At 48.0% G+C, this 24,442-nt stretch overlaps 2 protein-coding genes across 5 annotated transcripts in view; one reads left to right on the forward strand and one right to left on the reverse strand.

The window, feature by feature from the left end:
• JAG1 (jagged canonical Notch ligand 1) overlaps positions 1-13,924 on the forward strand; it is a 45,749-nt gene extending 31,825 nt beyond the window's left edge. For 3 of the 4 annotated variants that reach the window (XM_008141092.3, XM_028144785.2, XM_028144786.2), the window contains 5 exons: positions 56-165; positions 254-487; positions 689-820; positions 1,120-1,270; positions 2,047-4,039. In XM_008141092.3, the coding sequence (XP_008139314.1) occupies positions 56-165; positions 254-487; positions 689-820; positions 1,120-1,270; positions 2,047-2,504 (1,085 nt within the window). In that variant the 3' untranslated portion in view covers positions 2,505-4,039. Of the gene's footprint in view, positions 1-55; positions 166-253; positions 488-688; positions 821-1,119; positions 1,271-2,046; positions 4,040-13,378 lie in introns of those variants that run through there. The other variant, XM_054724287.1, reaches the window with a different exon arrangement.
• Positions 13,925-18,168: 4,244 nt separating this feature from the next.
• Positions 18,169-24,442, reverse strand: part of SLX4IP (SLX4 interacting protein) — a 196,624-nt gene continuing 190,350 nt past the window's right edge. The window contains exons 7-8 of the mRNA XM_008141281.3: positions 20,649-20,749; positions 18,169-19,354 (exon numbers count right to left, since the gene is read on the reverse strand). Coding sequence (XP_008139503.2) covers positions 18,634-19,354; positions 20,649-20,749 — 822 coding nt within the window. The 3' untranslated portion in view covers positions 18,169-18,633. The remainder of the gene's footprint in view (positions 19,355-20,648; positions 20,750-24,442) is intronic.

A 24,442-nucleotide genomic window follows, 5' to 3' on the forward strand; every position in this document is an offset into this window, starting at 1 on the left:
GAGATCCGTCCACAGGTACGGAAAGTCCTTTCACTCAAGCGTCTCCGCCTCTCAGTTTCAGGGAGACCTTGCATCACCATGGGGGGCGTGATACCCGACGGGGCCAAGTGGGATGATGACTGCAATACCTGCCAGTGCCTGAACGGAAGGATCGCCTGCTCTAAGGTAGGGCGCGGGGGTTGCCCAGCTCACCTGAGTCCTGGAACAGCGGGTGGGCATTTCTCCTGAGCTGCCTACTCCTGTCTCTCCCCAGGTCTGGTGTGGCCCTCGACCTTGCCTGCTCCAAAAAGGGCACAGCGAGTGCCCCAGTGGGCAGAGCTGCCTCCCCATCCTGGACGACCAGTGTTTCGTCCGCCCCTGCACGGGCGTGGGCGAGTGTCACTCCTCCAGCCTCCAGCCCGTGAAGACGAAATGCGCCTCTGACCCCTATTACCAGGAGAACTGCGCAAACATCACCTTCACCTTCAACAAAGAGATGATGTCCCCGGTACGGAGCTTCTTTTCACGTTGGGGTGGTGTGTGGGCTGCTAGTCCTGAGGCGGGAGCGTCTCAGGCTAGGATTTAGTTCTCTAGCCTCGGGTCCTGTCTTACAGCAAGGTGCGGCTTGCATATCTGCTAACTTCCGAGGAAACGTCAGCCTTGCTCCTCCCAGTGTCTTACTCGTGTGGACTTTTCAATATTGTTCTAGGGTCTCACCACGGAGCACATTTGCAGCGAGTTGAGAAATTTGAATATTTTGAAGAATGTGTCCGCTGAATATTCAATCTACATAGCTTGTGAGCCTTCCCCTTCGGCGAATAATGAAATACATGTGGCCATTGTAAGTATAAGATCCATTCACACTTAATGATTTGATTGCAAGGTAGTTAGCACACTTCATTTAGCCAGGAGCAAATAAATATTTTGGAAGAGAGCTTGGCATACATGTGTTTTCAAGTAATTTTGAATAAAGGTACAAAATAATATTGAGTGGAAGCTGTCATTGAAAGAAAAAAAGGTTTTTAGTTTTTTAAAAATAAATGAAGAAATAAAAGGTTACATCAGATAGAAAGAAAAGCTACTGTGGAGTGTTCCCGAGCCCTGCATGCAGACTGAGCTTTTTGTTTTTGTTTCTTCCAGTCTGCTGAAGACATACGGGATGATGGGAACCCTATCAAGGAAATCACTGACAAGATTATAGACCTCGTCAGTAAACGTGACGGGAACAGCTCCCTTATTGCTGCCGTTGCGGAAGTGAGAGTTCAGAGGCGGCCCCTGAAGAACAGAACGGGTGAGTGCCGGGTGGGAACAGTCCCCTTCTGGGATGGGTGCCAAACGGATCTCATCGTGCTGTCCAATAAAACCACCAGGCGCGCAGTTACCTGACCTCCCCGAGGAGCTCCCTCCACCCCACTTAACTGGCGAGGAAACAGACCCCTGGACATGACTGAAGTCGTGGGGCGATGGGCAGAGGTCGACCTGACTTTTCCCTGTGCCAACAGGCTGTGCTCTCACAAGCGGGCACCCCTGTCCGCGCACGCACTGTTCCCAGATCCCGCAGAGCCCTGCACATAGAGCATCGCTGTGCCTTGGGCTCTTGGCTCCCGGTGTCATGGGACAGCCCGTCCTAAGCCCCTGAGATACTGGCTTGATAGACAGCTCGATGGCCTGCAGTGCGTCCAGACTCCCCTCCCCCCGGATCCTGAGCCTCATTGTTCTAGCGAGGAGAGGAACCAGGCTCATGACCACTTGGGGCATTGGAGCTGTCTGCGCTCAGATGGGTTTCTGATAATTCTGAAAACCAGAGTCCCCTTGCCTGAACCCTGCGCTGCTCTCCCCACACAAAGTTGGGGAATCTGTGGGAGCTGCTGCTTAGCTTAGTCCCTCTGGAGACAAGTGCCAGGGTCTCCAGGGCCCAGCACTGCTGCTCAAGCTGTGCGTTGACAATATGCAGCTGGGAAAAGGAACCTGTCCCCACGGTGCCCCCCTGTAGGGACTAAGGTCAGGAGAACCGGTGCTGGTGGTCTTTTGTTCCGAGAGGTAACTGGCTGGGGGCCTGCCTTGCAGATTTCCTGGTTCCTCTGCTGAGCTCGGTCCTGACCGTGGCTTGGGTCTGTTGCCTGGTGACGGCCTTCTACTGGTGTGTGCGGAAGCGGCGGAAGCCCAGCAGTCACGCCCGCTCGGCCTCCGAGGACAACACCACCAACAACGTCCGGGAGCAGCTGAACCAGATCAAAAACCCCATCGAGAAGCTCGGGGCCAACACGGTCCCCATCAAGGACTACGAGAACAAGAACTCCAAAATGTCCAAAATAAGGACACACAACTCGGAGGTGGAGGAGGACGACATGGACAAGCACCAGCAGAAGGCCCGGTTTGCCAAGCAGCCGGCGTACACGCTGGTAGACAGAGAGGAGAAGCCCCCCAACGGCACGCCCGCCAAACACCCGAACTGGACAAACAAACAGGACAACAGAGACCTGGAGAGCGCCCAGAGCCTAAACCGCATGGAGTACATCGTATAGCAGACGGCGGGCGCCACTCCGCCGCTAGGTAGAGTCCGAGGGCACGCGGGGCTGTAGTTCTTTAACTGTCTAGTCCAGGCTGAGGCTGTTGATGACTTAGAATCCCTGTGTTAATTTAAGTTTTTTGACAAGCTGGCTTACACTGGCAATGGTAGTTTCTGTGGTTGCCTGGGAAATCGAGGGCTGCATCTCACAGCTATGCAAAATCCAGGCCCAAGTGCCCAGGGGCACGGTCCCTGCAGCCCACAGGTCTGGGACCAGGCGCCCAGGAGAAGGCCTGGCCCCTAGGCCTCGAGCTGCCACTTCTGCCAGATGTCCCGATGGTGATGCAGTCTTAGGAGCATAGTTTTATTTATATTTATTGACTCTTGAGTTGTTTTTGTATATTGGTTTTATGATGACGTACAAGTAGTTCTGTATTTGAAAAGTGCCTTTGCAGCTCAGAACCACAGCAACTATCACAAATGAGTTTATTATTTATTTTTTTTATTGTATTTTGTTGTTGGGGGCGGGGGGGGGGAGGGAATTTGATGTCAGCAGTTGCTGGGTAAAATGAAGAATTTAAAGAGGAAAAATGTGTCAAAAGTAGAATTTTTGTATAGTTATGTAAATAATTCTTTTTTTTATTAATCACTGTGTATATTTGATTTATTAACTTAATAATCAAGAGCCTTAAAACATCATTCCTTTTTATTTATATGTATGTGTTTAGAACTGAAGGTTTTTGATAGCATCGTAAGTGTATGGCTTTATTTTTTTGAACTTATTTTCTTACTACGTGTTGCCTATAAGCCAAAATTAAGGTGTTTGAAAATGGTTTATTTTTAAGACAGTAGATGGGCTTCTGTGCCTGGAATACTGGTGGAAATTTTCTTTTTTTGGACGTCAAGATGTTTAAAACACCTTCTAGAGCATCACTTTAAAACACGTTTTCAGGACTGACCAAGGCAGTTTCAGAATTAGTCTAGAACAGTTTTTTTTGTTTTTGTTTTTTTTCTGCTTTAGACTTGAAAAGAGACAGGCAGGTGATCTGCTGCACAGCCGTTTAAGGGAACAAGTTGAGTTACATGATGTAAACGTAGCCAAAATGTGAGTGGTTAAATATCATTAAAATTATCAAATTAATTGTGTGAAGTTGGAAGCACACCAATCTTATTTTGTAAATTCTGATTTCTTTTCACCATTCGTATGTAATACTGAAACACCTGTAGGTTTGATTTTTGTTATCTACTGCATTTAGGGAGTATTCTAATAAGCTAGTTGAATACTTGAACCGTCAGATGCCCAGTAAGATCACTGTTTAGGTTGCCGTAGAGTACACTGCCTGCCTTAACGCGAGGAAATCAAAGCGCTCTTCCGAAGTTTAAGATCCAGAAGGCTTATAAAACAGTCATTGTGTTGGTTCACCATGGAGACCGTGAAGATACTTTGTATTGTCCTATTAGTGTTATGAACATAAAAATGCATCTTTGATGTGTTGTTCCTGGCAATAAATTTTGAAAAGTAATATTTATTAAATTTTTTGTATAAAAACATGGAAAGTGTGGCCTCTTCTGAGCTTACGTGGTTTGGCTCTGCTGTGCCTCTGGCGGTGATCATTAGGGGCTCGGACCAGGAACCCCAAGCCTTTTCAGCCTCCAGATGCCCCTGCAGTGAACCCTACCTGGGGGCCTTGTCATTCAACAACAGGCGTGAGTACTTCCTGAATAAACCACTGGGTCAGTGGCCTGCAGCATGGAGGAAGTGTGAGCGCTCCGTGCACTAAAAGGGTTTTAAAAAACTTGGAATTGGTGTTGGGGGCTGAAGAGGGAGATTTAGTGCTTTTTCTCTGGGTGTTTGGGCTCCTTGGGCTAATATAGTAACTTCCTTCCATCATGATAGACCTTGTGGGTTTGTGCACACTTATGCCTCCAGGATAGTTTGCTCCTGGGGTCATGGCCCATCTATTTACTCATCACCGTACCCAGGAAGTTGGCCTCGCCACACTGCTTTGGGTGCCAGGTGCCTGGCCTTCCAGAGGTGGGCTGTTCCAACCTGGTAAGGGCAGAACTGTGGTCTCACTTGTGGCTGCTGGGCCAGAGGACAACATGGCCCTGCCCCCACCTCATGGGTGGGGTAGGGGAAGCTTTGCCTCTGGCACCTGCAGCAAGGGATGAGCTGAGGTGATGTACATGGACAACTTCCAGCAGCTGCTCGGAGTTGCCAGGAGTTCCCTGCTTTTGGTTAATAGCCACAGCTTCCCTCCTGGGGAGGAGCTGTCCCCAGTGCTGCCCCGTTCAGGCCACCCACCCTCCAGGTTCCATAGCATAGCTCCAACTGGAGAAACCCACTTTGAATGGAGAAGCTGACAGGCATGTCTTCTTTCATTCTTGGGAAGCTGTTGCTTCCTCGAGGCCAGGAATTGTCTTCTCTGATGGGCATTAGGAGTGGGTGGTGGGCCTTACATACCCCGTACTCCTGGTGCCTGAACAGAGCCCTCCATCCATGGCAGTGCATTTTGGCCTGTTGGGGAGGCAGCCCTGAAATAGTGTGGATTTCTGTGACATCTCCCTGATCCAGTATAGCAATACTTCTGCCACTAATCTCTGCTGGCGAACAGCCGGTTTCTGTGAGGTGGGGTCAAGGAGGGACGTGCTCTCCTGGTACGGACCGAGTCTGGTCTCGCTGTGCTGAACTCAAACCATCCTGAAGCAATACCGTGCTCCGGTGGTTTGTAAACTTGGAGCATGCAGGACCCCAGCATTCCTTGGATAGTTACCAAATGCTTTCGTGCCAAGAAAAAAAGAAAAAAAAAGAAAACCATTTAATGAGCCTCTGCAATTCTTTATCCCAGGAGGGAAGTGATCTTGAAATGCACATGTGCCTTAAGGAGCCTTCTGTCCAGGACACACTACGTGGGAAGGCAGAGATCAGGCTCCTCAAAGCCTGGGTCTTAATGGTCAGGATGTTTCTCCCCTTTCTCCAGGTAGAAGGAATCGGGCAAGGGAGCCTTGGTTACCCCGGATACAGGGAAGGGAAAGGACGGGACTCAGCACCTTTCCTATTCCCCCCGGATGTTCTGGGCCCTCTAAACAGGCCCTGCAGGAAAACTCAGCTCACTAGAACTCCGCATTAGAAGAATACACCATGAAATTCCAGGGAAAAATAAGCTGGAAGACAATGGTTTTTAGATAGGAAACTGTCCTGAGGTTCTAGACTTCCGCATGTAGAATCAGAATAGAGAAGGGGGGTATATCTTAATTGACAAAGCCCAGTGAGACGGGGTGATGATCGTCAGCAGAACGTGAAAGCAGCAATGCATTTATCTTCAATGCAGATTCCCAGGCCTGGCCCGTGATTCACCAGGAGTGGGGTACAGTAAAATTTGAGCACAACTCTACTAAAAATACTAAAGTACAAGTTCTTCATTAATTATAATGTTTTTCCTCCTTGTTAAACTGAATTAAGTAGCCTGGAAGCCAGTTTGTTGCTAAATTGCCACCTGACATCATTTTTAAGTAAAATAATTACACTGCCCCCTGAGCAAGTTGTGGTCTAAGTGCTTCGTGTTTATTGACTGATCTGAGGGGTCAGAGGGTCAAAGTTATCTTATTTGGGAATATTTCTCAGGAAGCAAAGGAACCAGAGTGTGGGCTTCCCCCATTTCTAAATGGTGGACACCTCTCTATCCAAAAATGCGCAAGCGTGCAGCTAAAAGCCGGTTGCCTTTAAAGAAAAAAGGTTTGCAACTTGGGCTGCGCAGTGTTCCAGCATTTCCGTTTGGACTGCGGGTCTCTTCCTTGCCTCTACTGGGAATGAGAAAGGAGTTCAGAGGTTCCTGGGCTGGGAAGACACAGCCCATGGGTTATGGGAAGCCTCCTCCTGCTAATGTGTATTTATACTTTGTGAGCTCTGATTCATCCGAGCACTGAAACAGAAATCTGCTTCCTGAGGTTCTGTTTTTAAATAGATAGTTTGCAAAAACAACAATTATTTTTCTTAACATTTTTTTTCCACCCCACAAGCAGCTAAACATCCCAGCGCTGGCTATGTCAGCCTCCAACAATGCCAACGGACAGCCTGGTATTCGGAGGGGGCAGAAGGGTGCCCCGAGGCAGTTCTGTGGGGTTCTGGCTCTACAAGTCTTCAAAGTTTAGAAACCATTAGGGCAATCTTGTTGCGTCACTTCAAAACTGCGAGATATTTCTGCGGAGATATTCGTTAGAAATAACGAATGTACCTTTGTGAACAATCGCCTCCCGCGGTTGTTAAAAGTAGCAGCAAGCGGGGTGATGCTCCTGGGGCCGCCGGCAGCAGAGGGCCTGCTGGCCTGCGTGCACCCTCTGAGATCCTGCCGAAAGGCGCGGTGCCCGCACTTTGGACAGCTTCTACCTGAATGACTTGCTCTTGCATGCCTGGCCCCACGTCCTGGCTTGGAGTGTTTCTTTCAAGTCCCAGGCAGCTTTTACAAGCCTTAAATTATGTGTCATTATCACTGGTCCGGTATTAACCTGTGATATGCAAGTCGGGAAAATTAATTTGGGGAGTAAAGGCTCTTAAATCCAATAAGAACCTCGAATTGAGGCCTGCCCTCTGCCTCCCCCACCCTAACCCAGCCCCTCCCCCTGCAAATGTCCACACCAGGGCACCCAAGGTTTGAAGCATCCAGAGCACAAAAGCAGATGCCAGCAACATGAAAGCAACAGCTTTGTTGTTCAGAGAAGGCTGGCAGGCTGAGGGGGGTGGGGGGGGGGAGGGGGGCAGGGGGGCTCCTCCGAGATGGAGGGGAGCTCGGGTTTGCAGCTGGCTTCCTAATGAGTGCACAGGCTGCCACAAAGTGTCCTTGATCCAAGCCCTGCCTCCTCCAGGTTCTGAGTAGAAAGTGACATCTTTACAAATCTGAAAGCAATAGGTGTTTTCTGAACCAAAGGCAGATTAAGCCTGGCCCTTTGTAGGTGGTTCCTTTGTTCTTGGTCAGCCTCACATTTTCTTTTTAGTTTCTGCTTCATAGAATGATAAAAACGAAGCGCGGGAAAAGGGGTTCAGAGAGGAAATCGACAGCCCCAACTACATCCTAACACCGCCCTGCGCAGGTGCACGCACACACCACACAGGCATCCTCTCCAGGAGTTTTCAGGACAACGCGCTGGCTCCAGGGGATCGCAATTAGAGTAAGGCCTCGTTCCCACGTCCCCTACCCACTCCTGCCTCCCCCGACAGGCTACTCCGGGTCATCACAGGAAAATCACCCGACCATTCAAAATACTAAAATCCAAGCAGCTTGAATGTGAAGCCCACCAAGGTCCCGTGTTTGGGGGGACGGGGGACAGACAGATCTGGGAGTTCCTGAAACCGCCTGTGGGCAGCTCTGCTTCCTCCACCCAACAGCCCCAAAAGCCAGCTCTCCCGAAGGAGGATTGGGAGCGTGACCCACGAGTCATCTTTAACCTGTTGCCACGTCAGGGTGGGCCTGAGTTACACGGTATGCAAAAGTTTCCAATGCGCTCAGGCACCCACGCTGCACAGCTTGGGGAAAAAAAAAAAAATCCATCCTGGAAACCGAAACAAACCCTGCAAGTTCAGGACATTAACAATCAGATACTCTCAGGGGGCTCTCTCTGGCTTTGCTGGGATGGTTTCTGGAAGTGCTTTTGAAAGAATCCACAGCTTAACACAGAAAGGAAAGAGCAGCAATGGAAACAGCTACAGGTCTGCACAAAACTAAAGCAAACGTGTCTGCGAGGTAAAGGAAAGGGAGTGATGTTGGGGGCGGGGGCCAGGCCTCACCACAACCTCCGGTTTTTCCCTCCGCAGGAATCCTGTTATTTCTCCGCTTCCTGTGAGTCCTCAGGCCAGCACTCCTTAGAAGAGGTCCCGCGCGTTTCCTCAGGGCGCCTGCCTCCACGTGGGCCCGGCCAGCCGCCAGGCAGCGTGTGCCCAGTGGTCAAGGGCACGCACCCTGGAGCCAGACTTCCTGGAGTCCCCTCGCAGCTCTTCCTTCCCGGTTCCCGCGGTCGGTAGTTTCTGCCTGCGCTGCACTGGGCTCACCCACGCGTGGCCCCGCAGGAGTTTCTGGGCTTTCGAGTAGGACAGACCTGGATTCTAGGCTCTGCCACTTACTAACTTGGGAAGGTTTCCCAAATTCTTTGCATCTCAGTTTGCTCATCCGGGAAATCGCGATGGTGAGTGAGTGCCCCAGTTAGTGACCGTGAAAAGGCCGGGAGAAGGGAGACAGGGCTGCCCTCAGCATTTCTCCAAGCATCCTGTGATAGGATATAGAGGCCACTGAAGGATGGCGGAATCCAGCTAGATCCCAGTGACAGTGACAGCTAGATCCCAAGTCCTGGGCCCGCAACAGAAAAGGGCTAAGGGCTGTTGGATCTGGTGCTCATGGAATCCCAAGGTGTCAATTCCGCTAGGATACTCCCCATATTTTAAGGCCACTTGGATTCATGCCTGGTCTCTGGCTCTTTGACCAAGTATGAATCCAGGTGGCCTTAAAATATGGAGAGTATCCAAGTGGAGTGGACCTAATCACAGGAGCACTTTAAAAGCAGAGCATTTTAGCCCTGGCCGGTTTGGCTCAGTGGATAGAGTGTCAGCCCGTGGACTGAGGGGTCCAGGTTCCATTCCCGTCAAGGGCAGTACCTTGGCTGCAGGCTCCATCCTCTGGGTCAGAGTGAGTGAGGGAGGCAACCAATCTACGTGTCTCTCTCACATTGATGTTTCTCCCTCTGTCTCTCCCGCTCCCTTCTACTCTCTCTAAACATCAATGGAAAAACATCCTTGGGTGAGGATTAACTACAAAAAAGCAGAGCTATTTCTCTGGCTGGTCACAGAAGTCAGAGAAATTCAGGAGGGGGTTGGGGGGAGTCTCCATTATCAAGATGCAGGGGCCAGTGGCGGCCTGAGAACAGCCTCTGGGGGCCGAGCCAACTCCCGGTCACCAGCCAGCAGGCAATGGGGCCCACAAGGAACTGAATTCCGCCAACAACCTGTGGGAGCCTGGAAGGGGATATTCAGCTGTTAAGCCTCCAGATGAGGACGCAGGTGGCTGATACCTCTGTTCCAGCCTGTGAGACCCAGGCAGAGGACCCAGCTAAAGGGCGTCAGAAACTGTTTGATAATCAACTCGTATTGATGCTAACTTGTTACGCAGTAACATCAGGCAAGCACAGGCCTCTTCCAAAGAGAGGCATACCAGGCTACGTCATGTGTAGGTGCTACATTTGGTTTTGACTCTACAGATGGTTGGCTTTTTCCCAGATTATTTCAGTGCCTCCTCCCAGCTAGCAGGAGCTCATTCGAGACAATCCTGAACTACGGGACTGTAAGGAGACCTGGTGCCCAATTAAATTCTAAGACAGTGCAGATGGCTCTGTGAGTGTAGCTGGCTCTCTAAATGATAATAGAACATAGTCCTTTCTTCTATAGCCATGCCTCCCAATAGTTCTATAAAATTAGGCAAAGTAAGGTACGCTCTGGTGGCTGGCCTTGAAGGCCTCCAGGACATAGTCTCAGGCCAGGTTTTCCTCCTTAAGAAACATACTGTGGACTCCTGATTTTTTAATGAGGTTTGCAGTGGATTGGAGACTTTGTAATCTCCCCTCCCCACCCCCAGAAGCCTTTCCTACATTGAAGTTCCCTCCTTGGCGGTCCTCACTGCACAGTGGCCGCTTCCTCTGGGCCACGAAGGAGCTAAATGCCAAGCCCCACTCTCCCCCACCATCTCCTCTCTCCTAAGCTTGCCCTCGTATGATGGGCAGCTGGCCTTGATGGACATGCATAGCCGGTGTCAAAACGGAAGGCTTCTCTCAAGGCCAGTGAGCTCTCTCAAGGAGTTAGACCTTGGAAACGTGGAACAGTGGCCAAAATCATTTCTACCACCAGGACCCAGAACATGCGTTTTGATGAAGCGGCGCTGAGAAACTCTATCTTTAAGAGAAAGCAAGGCCAGTTTGATACAGAGAGTTCACGGATGGAAGCGTAGTTTGTCATAGAAATTTGAAGTGAGATCCAGAAGGTTCTCCCAGCTGGAGATTCTTATTCGCATCACAAGAAGAGCCCCAGCAGCAGACCCCCTGAGTGTCTGACCCAGAGAGCTCCTCCTGCCAGAGGTGCTGTCACACCCTCTGGGCACTTCACTGGAGAGCCACGGAGGGTGCTCTCCCAGACCCCGAGGTGCTGTCCAGGCAGTCCCCGCTCCGCGCTGGCTGGTCACCGCGCTGAGCAGGAGGCACTGGGAACGGGCTCGCCAGGGAAGCATTTTAAGAAGAATGTCTGCTGCCCAGGCCCCAACTCACTACATCATTACCGGAAGTCCTCCAGGCTCCTCTGACTGGGACACATCCCAGACGCCCTGCCTAATCTGCCCCATCAAGGCGGGAGGTCGCTCTGATGTGCCATTCCACCTTCTCCCTCTGACAACAGCAATGGATGGCTGGTATTAATCCTCCCAGGCACCCACGGTGGGTTTGGGAAAGAGCCCTGTGCATTCTTCTCACCAGCTGAGCATGTTAAGGAGGAACAGCAAAGGCCTTAAGAGCCAGTGGGCCTAGCAATGTTCCCAGTCAATCCATCACCTGCCTCCTCCGCAGAGGGCCCGCCAGCCCAGGCACAGGCCGGGCAGGTGGGAGAGGGCTGCATGGCAGTGAGGGGGTCAGAGCCGTGTCTGTGCGAGTCTCCTGGAGTCTGTGTCCATGTGTGCTGGTGTGTGTGTGTGTGTGTGCTGGTGTGTATGTGTGTTAGTGTGTGTGTGTGTGTGCGCGCGCGCACGCGCACGCCCGTCTAAGAACAGAGACAGGACTACTAACAGAAGAGCCGGTGAGAGGGCGTGGGAGACTGAGAACTTATTTATAAAAGCTCCTCTGCCCTAAAGCAAGTCAAACTCCCCGCTGCGGAGCTGCTTTTTCTTCCTCCCTTTGAGTCCTGTGTGCTGAGCTGACCTCCCCGGCAGAGGTCAGCGCTCTGCTCACCCCGTGTGCACCCGGCCTTCTGGGGCTCGGTCGCCTTAGAAGCCTGAGGAGGAGAGAATGCTTCAGCTCCAATTTCTGAGAGAAAAGCTGCAGTAAATCTCGAGAAGAAGCTGGTCTTTTTTTTTTTTTTTTTTTTTTTTTTTTAAGAAACACGTATGTTATGATCTTTTGGGAACTGGAGAAAACAAAAAGCAAACATGAGACTGTACATCACCAGAGTCCCCTCCCACAGCCAACCTCACCCCCTAAAATAAATCAGGCTGCGGAATGAAGGAGGCTTTAAGAAATGTAACTGAACTTAAAATACAAGGTCAGCATCTCATCCTAGGTAATCCTTCGGAGGATGAGAAATTCTCCTGGTTTTCCCACAGGATTATTTCAGATGTGCTTTCTGAGCCAAACTATTTTAAAAGCATTCATTCTTTTCCTGCCCTGCCAAATGCAAACTTGAGATTCACATGCACTTTTTGAGAGCTTATTAATGATATTAATGATCATGGATCAAAGGCAACCCCCAGACAATTATTTAGGTGCTTTCAAAACTCATCTTCTGTGGGAGGGAAAAACTTCAGTGCTGTGTGCGGATGAGGAAGCTGTGGGCTGGTGCGCTGGGCCTAAAGCAGCATAACTAGGACAAAACACAACACATCTCTCTGCATGGTTAATCCGTACACCCATTGACACCGTGTCACCAAGGCCTTTCCTATTCGTGAAGCAGGTACACTTCTGATTTACAGAAAGCCCCCCTTCTAAAGGATACTCAGCTCTCAGCAGACCCTGCCTCTTTGAACGTCCAGTGTTCACACACATACACACACACCACTACATTTTTATGCAATAGTTCAACAATGGCTTTTGGTTAGAATCATTATTTGAGGATCTCTTAAAACTTCCAATGCCAGGCCATCATCTCAAGGATTTTGATTTAAGTAGAAGCTACACAGGTAATTCCAATGAACCTGTTTTTAAACAGATGGAGAAATTATCACACGGGAGTTGCATGTTTACCTCAGAATTCCACAGAGCCAAATGTGGCACTTAAAATAGTAGAGATCATTTCATTTGACAAATGAAGAAACTGAGGCCCAGGTTGTTAAATGACTTGTCCCCAAACACACAAGCCAATCAGTGGCAGAGGCAGCTGGACCCAGGGTTTGAGCCCATCTTTCGTGCTCTGATCCTCAGCCCAGGCCGGGGCCCTGGGCAGGGCATCTTCTCTGTGGGCTAGGCCACACGGCACGCCGCCACGCCCAGTACACGAGGAAATGGTCTTTGCGTCATCCATTGCCATGGTTCTCAGCATTCCATGCAGTTATTCAAATATATTATTCCAACCTGATAGTGAAATGCTTCTGAAAAATTATGTACAGGACCCAAGGGAAAATATATTTACAAGCAACCAGAGAGGCCTGGGATCCTGTCATAAAAGGCAGTGGGGAGTCGGCCGGGACTTGACTCAGTGCTGAATAAGGACGAGACCCACGTAGAAAATGGAAATGAATCCCCTTGGGAAACGTCAAGCTTCTCTGGAAAGGAATCAAGGTCGCATTCTTTAACCCCTCACACGAGGGTCTATCTTAGCTCACAATTGGGAGCAGAAGTGGGAAATCTGAGTTGGAAAGACCACCCCCAAATCTTAGAGGCCAATTTAATCACCTCCCACACAGGGCTTTTTAAATCTAAATCTTTAGTACCAATGGTTCAAACTCAGAGCTCCTTTGATTATTTTAACCCAGTATTCAAAATCTCAGACTTGCTTCATGGAGGAAAAAAAGGTCTCCAACACATAGAATATAATTTTAAATAGCGTGCTCAGAATAGGGTATTTTAGTTGTACAGTCCTGTGGTTATAACTTATTTTGAAGAAAAGTGATACACACAAATTTTTCTAAACAATTTTCCTTTTTATTCACAAAACAGGTTCATTTCCACTACATACTGCTTCCATCCCCTAGGCATGTACAACTATTGAAATCGTTTAAACAAGTGAGAGGACAAGGCCAATGCTAAAGAAGAGCTCCCCTGGGCTTGCCGCAGTGTCTGGCTGTCTAACTTGAATGAAGAAAGTGACTTTGGGGATCTGGCAAATCATTACCTACAGTCTCCTGATATGATGCTTGGGGGTCAAATGTATCAACATTTTTGATAAGTGACTGTAATGGCAATTATAAGGTAGCACATGGTAATATCATGCTGCACATAATGAAACTTATTTAAATGTAATTAAACTCAAGACCAGTACTGAGTAGTTCTCCACAATTAGAGGCAATAATTGCACCCACTCAAGTCCCCTCTGTCAAGTTACACATAGACATATATTTGTTCCTTGTCTTATTAAATAAATACAAAACCCCAAATGAGAGGTTCAGCAGATTTCTGAGAATTTTAATTATATCATTAAATTGTAATTCCAATAATATATATGGTTAGACTTCTGTTCTGAGTAATTAAACTGAATTAACTTCATGTGACAATGCTTAATTTATTTTGTACCAAGGAAGGCTTTAAACCATTTAACAGAAATCAGCTTAATTTTGATTTTTTTCTTGCGCCAACGTGTTTCAATTCATTAGTGTTTCAGTAACAAGGAATGAATTATCTCGTCTTAACAGACCAAGCATGGACATTTCCTCATAAGAGAAAAAGAGAAATTGAAGTGACTTCCATACTCAAGTCATAGCATTGCTGAGCAGAGAATTACTGGCTCTTAGGAAAGCTACTTGTTACCTCAAAAGGAGGGCATGTCACGAGAATTTTGTGGAAATACTACAGTGGGGCCTGCCAAGAAGGAACGCAAGGAAACAGCGGCGACACCGTGGTCCCAGGCCATTCTCCTGGGCAGTTTCCTTCCCTTCCTGCTCTGCCCTCAGCAAGCTCTTTCTGAATCAAAGGCCACCAAGTGCACAGCAATTCACGCTAAAGCCACACATGGCACCACAAGCAAACAATTTGTTGTCCCCAAAATATATCTTGCGATACCTCGTGCAGAGATGCTATATTCTCCATAAATCAAAACATAGAGGGGTTCTGTGACTCTTGCTTTTTATAAAATGAGAAACATCTTTATACTTTTTTCGTAGTAAAAATATGAACAAAAAAGCTTCAGCACTCATTCCTCTCTCCCCCAACATTTGTTCGTTGGCATTTAACAATTTATATGCATCTCTGGCGGACAGTTAACCTCCCAGAGGCAAAGAAAAGAAAAAATGTGTAAGAAAAATCACAGACAATTCTCAGACATTTCTTGTTTATGGACATAAAAAAACAAACACCACAACATAACAAAACAAAGCAATACCTAACACCAATCTGTTAAAAAGTCATTTGAAAGCACATGGAGGTGACCTAGAAGTCATGACACTGAGAAAGTTAAGGAGTTCAAAGTCATAACATTAATCAAATTGGATCCACATTTCTTCTAAGCATCAGAGTTACTATGGGGACTTGAATATATACACACACACACGCACACACACACACACACACACACACACACACGTGACCTGGTGCATGAAATTCGTGCACATTAAAAGGGAATTAATTAGAGGAAATAATTTAATATTGCTATTTGCCCTTTCTCTATAATAGAAGTGTCAGAGATGAAAGAAAATTAGGAAAATGTATATGAAAACCTTCCTCCTGTCAGAGTCTGGGGCTTACTACGGGGCCCAGAGTCAAGTCCCTGCCCACCCACATGCACCTCAAAATCATGTGAGACCCAGACCCAATCCCCCCCCCCCCGACCATTGGGCTAGATCCAGACCCAGCCAGTCCCATCCTTGTCAAGCCCTGCTGGGCAGGGGGCATATAGCCTCAGGTCCCCTGGCCTGGCACCAGGACGGGGGGCGTGGCCTGAGGTCCTCCAGTCAGACTGGGGCAGGGGGCGTGCCTTGAGGTCCTCCGTCAAGCCCTGCCAGGTGGGGGACACGGCCTGAGATCCCCTGTCAAGCCTTGCCAGGCGGGGGGGCGCAGCCTCAGGTCCCCTGGCCTAGTACAGGGAGGGGGGTGCAGCCTCAGGTCCCCCGTCAAGCCCCACTGGGCAGGGGCGCGGCCTGAGTTCCCCTGTCAAGCCCAGCCAGGCAGGGGGGCGCAGCCTCAGGTCCCCTGGCCTGGGGCTGGGGCGGGGGGCGCTGCCTAAGGTCCCGTCAAGCCCCGCTGGGCAGGGGGTGCGATCTGAGGTCCCCCGGCCTGGTGCTGGGGTGGGGGGAGCAGCCTGAGGTCCCCTAGCCCAGCACCAGGATGGGAAGCGCACCTTGAGGTCCCCTGTCAAGCCCTGCTGGGTGGGGGGAGGGGCGCGGCCTGAGATCCCGTCAAGCCCTGCCGGGTGGGGAGGTGTGGCCTGAAGTCCCCTGTCAAGCACCATGGGGGCAGGGGAGGGCGTAGCCTCAGGTCCCTGCTGATTGCTCATTAAGGCTCCTTATGGGAACTTGGCCTCAGATGTGGGTACAGCCATCTTTGTGATGGAGTGATGGTCAATTAGCATATTCCCTCTTTATTAGATAGGATACACACACACACACACACACACACACACATTTAATCTGGGTTATTAAGTAAGTAGTTGAAGGACTTGTCCCTTTTTGACTAAGTATACTGACAGGGTCTCAGATTTTCAGTGGCTGAATTACTAAGATTATTACAAATATCAAAACACACACCACTCCTAGCAATAGAGAACTCTTCATTTCCCACCTAATATGCAACAAGAATACCTGGCAGCCATTTTCCCTTTTGTACTTTCAAATATCCAAAGAATCACATGGCCATTCTAGTAACAGGGGGTTTCAGACAGATAGAAGAAAAATGTTCAGAGGCAGAACTCCCCAAACACATGCCGAGGTGCGGAAGCGGAGATGGCCGGGCCCGTTAATCCTGTTAAAACCCCGTGTGCACGATGGCAGTGAGAAAGACCATGTCCGCCTGCCACCAATGGTGCCATTTTCCCTTTTGCATCACAGTAACTGTTATTTGCAAAAATACACCAAACTCTAAAGCCAAGGTTTGAAAGAAAATCATTAAAAGTATAAGAATGGACTTTAATCATCAGATCCATATTAACTAATGAAATAAAAACTTCTCAATACCAACTTTTTCTGGTGCTTCGGGTTCAAACATCTCCTAGTTCTAAAGCTACTGTTCTAGAATGGCTGTCTTTATTCTAGACTGTTCCAGGGAGCTTACTGTTTCTTGGCTTATCGCCTGGTCATTGGTGACCCCTCTGATGAAACTGTCCCAATACTTGTTTCTGTTTAAGAACCCTCAATGACACACTGTGGTTCTGTCTTCAGTGAAGAGCAGGCCTAGCTTCCTGGCCACTCTGAGAGAGGCCCACAATGGGCCACAGAAATCCACGCTCTACCACGTGCTCAGGTGTGCGTTCTGTGCAGTGTACCCCTGTTGATGAGCAGAATCTGCTCACTGTGGTCCACATTCTGTTGGGCTCCCTCTTCTCCTGTAGAATCCCTTCATTGGAATTAATTGGGGGGAGGAAATAAACTCGGAGGGAAGAGGAAAAGATCCCAGTGGGCAGAGCCATGCTCCTAGGGAGGGTGGTGAGGTTGGGACCACAGGAAGGGGACAGGTTTCCAGCCAGGGTTTGGAACATTAAAGGAAGAGCATCTATATCCATAGACAGGTGTGGTGACCGTGACTGAACTTCATGACCGAAAATGCTACCATGAAAATGGTTGCTGCTTAGTGAGTCTTCCCCTCCTATACAAGTGGGGAAGGAGACGTGGGGAGGATAGAATGAACTGAGAGAAACCACTGATTAGTCTTAGGCACGGACTTACACGGTCTGTTTCCATATTCTTACATTTTGTTGGGCTTTTCCTGCTAATTCCAACACTTTTGGGAATAAACTGATTCTGCCTGTTACTAGGGAGGGGCTACTTCCAAGGACCACCCAATGTTGAACTGAAAGAAAGATGTAGTTGCTGGGTGCTTTGAAGATGATTTCTTCCCTATTTTAGAATGAAGTCATTTAAGAAAATCTTTAGTAGGTGTCCATCCAAAGTAAGTCATGGCTAGGAGTCACTTTTCAGCCAGCCCACTGGAGACATTAGTGGGTACGACTGCAAATCGAAGACTCCTGTTTTGAAATTTAAACTGCCTGTGAAGCCTTCCAAATGGGAAACAGGAAACTCTGGCCATGGAGTTCCCTGTGGGTTCTAGTCCATCCTGAACCTAACCAAAATCTTAGAGGTAGGGGCAGGGATAGGCCTGAGCTACAAGCAAGAACAAGGCTCTGCCGTGTCTTCTAGCGCCGGACCAAACTACCTGCGAAAGGTCTTGTGATTCTCAGGGTAACAGCTGTCTAGGTGCTGTGGCGGTCATAACACCTAGGAACAGTGACTCACACACCGAGTTCAGGTGCTTTGCTTTACAAGTGTGTACGTGTCCACATGTGGTCCAGCGGGTGAGCAGGAGGCCATGCTTGCCAGGCTGGTGGAGTCTCCAATTAGTATGGTGGGTCCGGACTGAGCATGTTTCAGAATCACTCAGTAGGTCTGGGGTGGGGCCCAAGCTCTGCGTTTCTAACACATTTTCCGACAATGATGCTGGCGCGGGACTAGCTGCTGAGAGCCACGAGCCTGCTCCTGCATGGCCCCCTCCCTACTCAACCAAGGAGCATGAGGATACACTGCACCTAGTACCGACATGCCGTTATTTTTTTCTTTAAATATTTTTATTGATTTCAGAGAGGAAGGTAGAGGGAGAGAGGGATAGAACCATCAATGATGAGAGAGAATCATTGATCAGCTGCTTCTTGCACGCCCCCTACTGAGCATTGAGCCGGCAACCCAGGGATGTGCCCTGACTGGGAATTGAACTGTGATAGGTCGATGCTCAAACACTGAGCCACACTGGCTGGGCTTCGTGCAGTTCTTCAGGAGTGGGGTCGTCTCTGACAAAGTGAATGGATGTTTATCATTAAAATAATTTTCTGAAGGCAGTTACACAGTTTGATGAGAAGGCAGCCATGTTGTTAGAACAAGCAGATAGGCTCCTGGAGGTGACTTCTTTGAAAGCTAACCCCGACAAAAAATACATTTTCCTTTTTTAAAAAGTCATTCTAATTCCTTTGAAATCACAGCATCTACACATACTTCTCATTTTTCGCAGGTTTGGCCACTATATCCCTCAACCACAACTTTGCAATCCTCTTTAGTATGTCAGTGGCCTCTTTCGGACTTCTTCCTTTTTTTGACTGGGCTGCCCTGGATTGCAGCTAATCTCTCAGTGTTGGTGGTTGAGCCGGTTTGGTCGGCCTTCCCTGGCTCACTTTTCATAAGATGTCTGGAGGAGAGATTTTCCAAAACATGCAACTCTTCATTAGACATGGCTTTTGCCAAATCCTCTTTCAAAAGTAACCCCGGATCTGACAGCTCTGATGTTGGCAAAACCCTGACAGCCTCGCTTGTTCCCGCTCTCATTTCTCGCGGGAGGAATCGATCACTTCCAAGAGAAACTCTCTTGCAGTGGTCGGAGCCCTGCGGAGAGCCGCGGGGCCTGCGTTTCTGCTGTGCTCGGGCCCCTCGTGGACTTTGTTTTGGACCCGGTGCTGCTGACTCACAGCTCCAGACAGCGCTCCCACTTCGAAGCCCCGTCTGTAACCACGCCCCAGGATGAGGTTTGTGCTGGCTGCCGGTGTCCTCTGGCTGGGTCTGATGAACATGTTCCAGCTTTTGAACAGAGAGCCCCCAGTGGCTCTCAGCTGCCTGTGTGCAATCCTTTGCTTGCCCTGAGGACTCCAGAGAGGCACTGGAGGAAGCCTGGCTGTCACCTCTTCTCACTGCCATCTCTGCAACCACTGAGTCACTCGATGTTCCCACAATATCCCTGCTGCCCTGTGATTTGCTCATGATGCTGCTTTTTGTTACAGCTCTTTTCATGCTAAAAAAAAAAAAAAAAGACTTTGTTTTGTAATGCTGTAATGGCATGGTTTCCTCCAAATTCCCCTACCACATTTCCTACGCCTGAAAAAGGCAGGCATGCACCACCCCCTTCTCCCTATCTCCCGGCAAATCTAGAAGAATCCCCAAGTGTATGTTTGACTGCGGACTGGACCAAGCAATAGCCTCACCTTTTCCAATACACTGGGACACACCAGGAAACACTTTATCTACTGATCACTGGGTTATTGATGGAGTTCATATTTTAACGAAGGCAGACAGGTATTCATTTCAGATATTAAGGGTCAATTTGACACATTGACCTCCCTCCCCCTAAGTAAATGCTCAAATACATTCAAAGCAGAGGTTGTGTTTATGTGTGTCTCTATGTGTATGTGTACAAAAACATGCTTATACACGTATAGACACACACGATTTCTCTTTGTAAGTAAAATAATCTTCTGGAATTTCTCTCAGGCCATTTCAAGGTATTACTCAAATATAAGCACCATTTAGCTGGTGTCAAGGCTTGTTCATTAACCATTGGAAACAGGATTCAGTTAATAAACCTTGAAATGCACTGGAAGAAATTCCAGAGAGTATGGAAGGATAGAGAATGGAAACAAGGCAGACAAAAGAGCGTGTACATACACACACATACACACACGCACGCACGCACCTTTTCTACAGCAGACAATGCAAATCTCACACGCTGAAAATTACTTTGAGGGGCAGAATAAAAGCTTCATGGGAAGAATTTAGAAACTAGAGACTGACTTCAACATATATTTGCAGGTCTGTGAATGGCAAGAAATTGCTTAAACCACCGAACTCAAAACATTGAAGCTAAAATATTTATTTTGGCTAAGCTTTAGTCTGGAGAGAAATATATAGATTCATGTTCATACTGTTGCTTTCTGGGGCAGGAGAATTATGATAATTATATTAGGGTCGGAACAAGCATCTTAGAAAAGGAATGCATTTTTTAGATCTGTCTGTAGTCACTCTGAAAGTTGTATGAAACACACCACCAACAGGTGCTTTTCATCTTCAAAGCGCTTGTAATTAATTAGTCCTTGCAACACACCTGTGAAGCAAGGCTTTGGTTCCTGTTGTCCAGAAAGCAGGAGAAAGGGAGTCGGGAAGGTGGAAGAACAAGTATGTGACTTAAGGTAGGCTTGGTGCCAAGGGCTGTGATTAAGTTCCATGTACTCTTGTTGGACTCTCCATTCCATGCTATGTATTCACACACACGGACAGTCAAACACGAGGAAAAGGAAACACATTGGACTTACATTTCTTTCAGAGCTCTTCTCTTGCGCTTTGCACTGGGAGGGAGTGGACCCTCTGCACACTCAGCAAAATAACCAGACGCTCCATGGAGAGCTCTTCCCGTCTATTCCAAAAGATAACAAAAGTTCCAACAGAAATCTAATAGCTGAACATGAGAAAAAGCTGTTACGCTCTCAACCTCCCAATGAACACACTTATTTTGTGAGGACTCTATGAAACTGCTTAGTGTTAGGCTATTTGAATTTTTTAAAATCTAGAACTTTTTGGTAAGTTGTCACTTCTTTTGGGCTCTCAGCACACACACTTCATACATTAATATGCACCACAAACATACAAGACTGTGATGGAAAGAATGTTGATTCCAAACCATCTGGGGACTCTTGGCCAATACATGGTATCTCTGAGCCCAAATCATGCTGATGCCCAGAGCCACGAAGCCAGGCAGCAGCGTGTTTGTCAGCTCTGATCTTCCAGGGAGACCTGGTGGTGCAGAGGTCTGAACCTGATTATACCAAGAATTCCCCACATTTCCTCTTGTTATGAAAATACAGAATATGGCCTTTGCAATACTCAAGAATGCATCACGAGGTAAGCCTTCTAACACCGGTCCTTTAAAAACTAGAGTTTGAGAATCTTGGCTACTAAAAAAACTGGGAGTGTTTTGTTTTGTTTTTCTTAAATGAACAGCATCACTATGGCAGTATATAATTCATAGAGTACCGAGTATCTGTCTACCTATCCTTATATGTTCCCCTAGAAGCATCATTAGGAAGCAATTATAAAGTGTGAAAACCTCCCAACCTTCACCAATATGGACTCGTTTCCTACTTTGGAATTGTTTCCTTTTTGTTAGCAAATAGGTAATTCAGACAGCATTAACCTCTCTCATTTTCTGGGACACCAAGTACCCTTCTCCATCCAATTCCACAATAAAATGTTGCTGCCACAGGAACAGTTTTGGTAAGTTATCATGAGGTCCTTGCTTTAGACTTACATTGGAATTAACCACGACAGCCCCAGGGAGAGCCATTGGTGGAATGCCTGGGTGTCCCACATCCCATCACTGCCCTGCCTATGGTCTCAGACCTGGACCAGCGTCACCCAAAGTCATATCCAGTACAACTTATGTCAGTTTTAAGAGTTAGTGAACAAATTATTACAGGTCTTTTTGGATTATACTGCATTTTGATACTTCTCCCTTTCCCCCCTTCTAGGACTTACTAGTTGACCAAAAAGAACTACAGTTTGAAAGTTAAATGAGAGAGATTGAGATTTATGTGTGAAACACTTCTAAACATGCCCTGTAAGTACAGTAGATTTTCCCCTTACAACCACACCCTGTAAGTGCTGTATTTTCAGAGCTGAACAATTAACATAAGGAGCATGAGTCAGGCTTTGAACAACTCTGTGGGAACCAGAAAGCCTTTTGCTATTAGGAATGATGTAAATTCCCCAAGGCTGGAAGAAGTCCACAATGGAAGGCAGACAGGGTCATAAATAACAACAATGGATACTGCGGGGCGCACAGAGAGTGGGATGCGTGATCGTGACACTTCGAGCTTCATACTGGCTTCAATCACACTCTCATGTGTTTATTGTAAAACTTAGTTTGAAAAGCACTATGTATTTCCTATGGGAACTTCAAAAACTTCTTAAAGAAACAGGACGATTCCCTCTCATCCCAAAATCCTCAGATGACAAACAATGGGGGAAACGTCCTTGAAAGAAAAAGGACGACAGAAAAAGTGAGGGAGTGACAGACGGAAATGTCCAGTTCAAAAAGTGCAAAACCTGTGTCTTCCTTTGCAAAAAAAAAAAAAAAAAAAAAGGAAAGAGAAAGAAGAAAGAAAAGAGGCAAGGCGGGCTCACACAAATTAAAACCACATTTGACAATTTGTTGAAGGAGGCATATTTACATTTGTATGAAGACTGGGTGGGCAGGGAGAAAAAGATTAGGCTCCTTCTGCCCTTGAACTGTCAGGTCTCATTAGAAAGCTCTCACTCTTGCATGTCTAGGGTCAATTCATTCCCTTTGTCACTAATTCGCAGCCCTGGTGCCCCCCCAGACAAGTCCTCCAGAGGAAGCACTACCACCTGGGAACCGGACTTCCCAGGCCAGTCATCCTGATTACTAACAGCCTCTCCCATCTGGCATCAAAATGCAATCCATGGCTTATCCAGAGGCAAAACTCTCAGGTGCAGACAGTGTGCTGGGGTTTCAAGTGCCTCTCAGGCATCCCCGGATGACACTGCTCCTTTCTGGATTCTGCCCTGATACCTTCTACCAAGAATACGGAAAAACACCAACATAATTAAAAAGGATACCAGTTGGCCACCCAAAGCACCCTATGGGTATTTAAGAAACAGGTTAACCAAGATGACCTCTTTGGGCCTGCATAAATGAGTCCTCACAACCTGGAAGCTAGCTTTGAGTCTGCCAAGGAATAAACTTCTGCAAATGTCATTCCTAGGGCAAGGCCACCAGCCCCAGAAGGAATCTAATCTAGGCATACCCTCCTTGGCAGCTTGAGCAGAACAGGTAGACTTCCAGACAAGTGGTCAGGCCTTGCCCCCTGCTTGGGATGCTCTGGAGACCAGGGAGGCAATCTGAGGTAGACAACAGCCAAAGCACACGTGTCCCAGTACAGGTCCAAGGGGGAGGTGCAGTAGGTTAGAATGTGAGTCTGATCATGGCTGACATTATCCCAGTGCTGTCTGGTCTGACCTGGGAAACACATTCTCAAATTTCTGGACAGAAAGGACTGCAAAGACAGCCCCACCAGGTGAGCTGGGCAACTAAGACTCACTTCCTGCCTCTAGTCCGAGCACGAGCTAGGTTGAAATGTAGTTATAAATACTGGTTGATACTCAAGTTACAAAGGCAAGTTGAAACTGTGGATAGATCCAGGCATTCACTCTACATTGACTTACCGAATACTATTTTTGAACAGAACACTGTTGAAATAACGTGGGATTGGGGGAGAAGCTGGCCTAAGAAGACATAAAGCACCTGCTCTTGAGTTTATTACCTCCTCGAGGAGTCCATAAAACACAGCTGGGCTCCCAAAGGCTAGTGAAAGACTGGCTAGCAGACTCAGTATCGGAGGCACTAAGAGGTTTTCAAAAAAATAGATTCCCGGAATCTATCCTGGAAGTTCTGATTCACAAAATCTGGGGTGGGGCTAAGAGATCTATATGTAGGTTCCTAGGTAATTCAAGAACTGCTGATTCACTTGAAACAACACTCAACGGAGCAGAGAAACGTAACAAATGTAAACTGGTACAACGAGACAGCGTTTGCCAAGTGTGGTCCAGTTACCTCAGACATCAAAATCAACTGGGGGGCTTGATAAAAATGTTCTGGGTTCTCCCCCAGAATCCACTGTGTTCACCTCTCTGGGGGTGACGTCAGGGCAAGTGCATTTTAGTAAAACGCCCCAGTGATTCTAATACCTAGCAGAATTAAACTTCTGTCCTAAAGGGAACAGGAATGGATAACTGAGCAGAGTTCAGCAGAACCACTGAACTCTGCACCGGGCACTGTGAGGACCCTGTGGAAAAGGGCACAGCCCACAGAAACCGGCCCTGCTCTCATGAAGACACCCTCCCAACGGGGAAGATAAGAAACAAACAAGCCTATGTTAGGTGATGGTGACATTAGGAAGCGAATAAACGTCTCGTCGGGTGCTCTTTTAGATGTGGTCAGGGAGGGTGGTCGTAGGTAACAAGGTGAGCTTTACCCAGTCACCCAAGTGGAGAGAACAAGCCAGGTAAACATATGGGGCAGGGCATTTCA

This window comes from Eptesicus fuscus, chromosome 12 (assembly GCF_027574615.1).
Source record: "Eptesicus fuscus isolate TK198812 chromosome 12, DD_ASM_mEF_20220401, whole genome shotgun sequence".
NCBI classification, from domain to species: domain Eukaryota; kingdom Metazoa; phylum Chordata; class Mammalia; order Chiroptera; family Vespertilionidae; genus Eptesicus; species Eptesicus fuscus.